The sequence below is a fragment of the Alnus glutinosa genome, chromosome 10 (genome assembly GCF_958979055.1).
Source record: "Alnus glutinosa chromosome 10, dhAlnGlut1.1, whole genome shotgun sequence".
Lineage (NCBI taxonomy): Eukaryota > Viridiplantae > Streptophyta > Magnoliopsida > Fagales > Betulaceae > Alnus > Alnus glutinosa.
Genome location: NC_084895.1, coordinates 20,809,154 through 20,811,565, shown reverse-complemented (window position 1 = coordinate 20,811,565; position 2,412 = coordinate 20,809,154). Strand labels below are relative to the sequence as shown.

General features: G+C 32.6%; 1 protein-coding gene across 1 annotated transcript; it reads right to left on the bottom strand.

The window, feature by feature from the left end:
• Window positions 1-1,282: 1,282 nt before the first annotated feature.
• On the bottom strand, window positions 1,283-2,164 carry LOC133879185 (uncharacterized). The gene has a single exon (XM_062317721.1). It carries the CDS (start codon window positions 2,162-2,164, stop codon window positions 1,283-1,285), a length of 882 nt encoding a protein of 293 aa, XP_062173705.1.
• Between the last annotated feature and the right edge of the window lie 248 nt (window positions 2,165-2,412).

Here is a 2,412-nt window from a genome sequence, read left to right as displayed (position 1 = left end):
TGATAGATTTGTCAAAATGATGTGCAAGTGAATGATACTAAACACATCTCACTTTTGTAAAAGCTGAGAAAAATAGTTTATTTTGTGCTAATTATGGCTTTACTTTTTTGATAATTTTAAATTAAATTTGCTTACTTTGTTATAGCAGACAAATTTGCTTAAAGGGCTTTCTAGTCTTTCATTTACAAAGAATGGTTTAAAGTGAATCCAGCCAACTCTCATCTTCATTGACTTTCTTCTGTTAGTTTCATCAACATTTTTTGTACCCCAAAATTATTTACTCCCTTTAGTATAAAGTATTGATTAAGTGATTAAATTTATATCTTCCTCTAAGTTTAAGCTTTTAACATAAGTGGTGATCTAACAGTTTATATTTCTAATTCATTTTTATTGGAACATCCTTGGTGCATATTTGTTTACAAGGAATGAGAAAAACTTCACTTATAACATCTGATCTTTCATTACTTTTGCAATTAAGTACTTAAACTTTAAAAAGTGTCAATTTAAAGTATCCATCTTTCAATTTTTTTTCAATTTCAACCGTCCGTTAGGATTTTCTGTTAAATCTTATTAAAATTTCCAAAATACCATTTCATTTTTTTAATAAAAAAATTAGAAAAATTTAAAAGATTTAGGCATGATTATTTTTGCAAATTCCGTTAAATTTTGATTAATACCTATATCCTAGCAATTTTATTCTTTTTTTTTTTTCCTAAAAAAATTGAGGGGGGGGGGGGGGGGGGGAGGAGGGTTTATTTTAGGAATTTTGACAGGATTTAACGGAAAATTTTAACGAAATGTTGAAATTAAAAGAAATTGAAAGATTGATAATACCTTAAATTGACACTTTTTAAAGTTTGAGTACTTAATTGCAAAAGTAATTAAAGATCAGAGAGGTTATAAGTGAAGTTTTCCCCCAAAGAATGAAATAAAATTAAATCAATCAAGCTTAAACATTCAATTCAATATTTAACTAGATTACAATCTCAGTCATAAAAATAGAGCATAGAACTTTATTTATTGAAGTACACATACACTCTCCAGTCTCCACATATATATGCTGAAACAATATATATGTAAACACACAAATTAAAATGAAAAAAATTGATAAAACCTCTGAATTAAGATGGTGATCATCAGAGGATATCACAAACTCACAAGCCAAATACGACGAGTCACGAGTAGAAAGTTTAGATGCAATTAATATTCCATTGCAACTAATTAAAGCAAAGCACTCCAACAAACGCTAATTAACCACACATGCAGATCGATGCTTCATTCCTTATTTGTTTATCACAAAAGGTCGAACCAAACCCCATATCTGGTCAAGCGTGACAAAAATTGCAAATGTTGTTGCCGCGCCTCTCCAAAAATCACAAAAAAACTTGCTTTTCATGCCTGCCATGATGCGATTCCAAGGGTTCTCATTGTATGTATTAATATCTTTACCTAAATCGGAGTAACAGGTTTGAGGTACCGTAATCTCAAGGCAAAGTTTGTTAATTAGTTTCGCCACTGCTTCGTTGCTACCGATACAGTTATCAATGATCCTTTTCTCAACGAGCAAATCCACATCTTTTTCACTGTTGATTAGATAGTCCAATAGTTCTGCATAATTGCATATGTAAGGTTGAAATGGATAATGACACTGCTCCAGGGCGATGAGGTTTCGGAAAGTAACTTCAGTATTGTCGTCAATGACAATGACTGGGATTTCCAAGATAGGCTGCATACGCTCCAACCTCGGAAACGTCTTTTTCAAGCATGGTAAACAAGCCAAGAGCCATGACAAATTGAAGCATGGAAAGTTTCTCAAGCACGGATTCATAACAAATCTTATATCAAGCAGTAAGCGTCTATCATTTTTACCTACGACTTTGAATTTCAATCCTGCGTCCTCAAGCTTTGTGGCACAAATTCGACTATCCAGATCATCACCTTTGTTAGGTTTCATCTGCAGGCCTGGTACTGAACAAAAAAAGTATCTTAGCAAATCTGTGAAATGTTTTACTTCCTTGTTGTCGATGATGGAGTCTTTTCGCTTATCATAGTATTTAAAGAAATTGCAGGAAAGCCTAAGAAAGCTGGGAGCATCCTGTTTCACAATTTGCTTGTCACCTTCTTCACCATAGTTGTAACTGGGAGAGTCATTGAGGGCGAACATATATAATTTCTCAAGAATAAAGAAAGGAACTTGATTCTCAAGTAATATCAAGTCATTTACTATACCATTGGACACCCATGGGTTAAGTTGAATATAATCTTCTTCTTCATCTTCAAGCTTTAAGAAGAGCTCAATTATAAAGATGGCATCCAATAGAATCATTTTCACAAAATGATTATCACTTCCGAGTATACAGTCTTCTGAATAGCAATGACTGATTTTTTCTTTGTCGACTTTAACGATCTCCA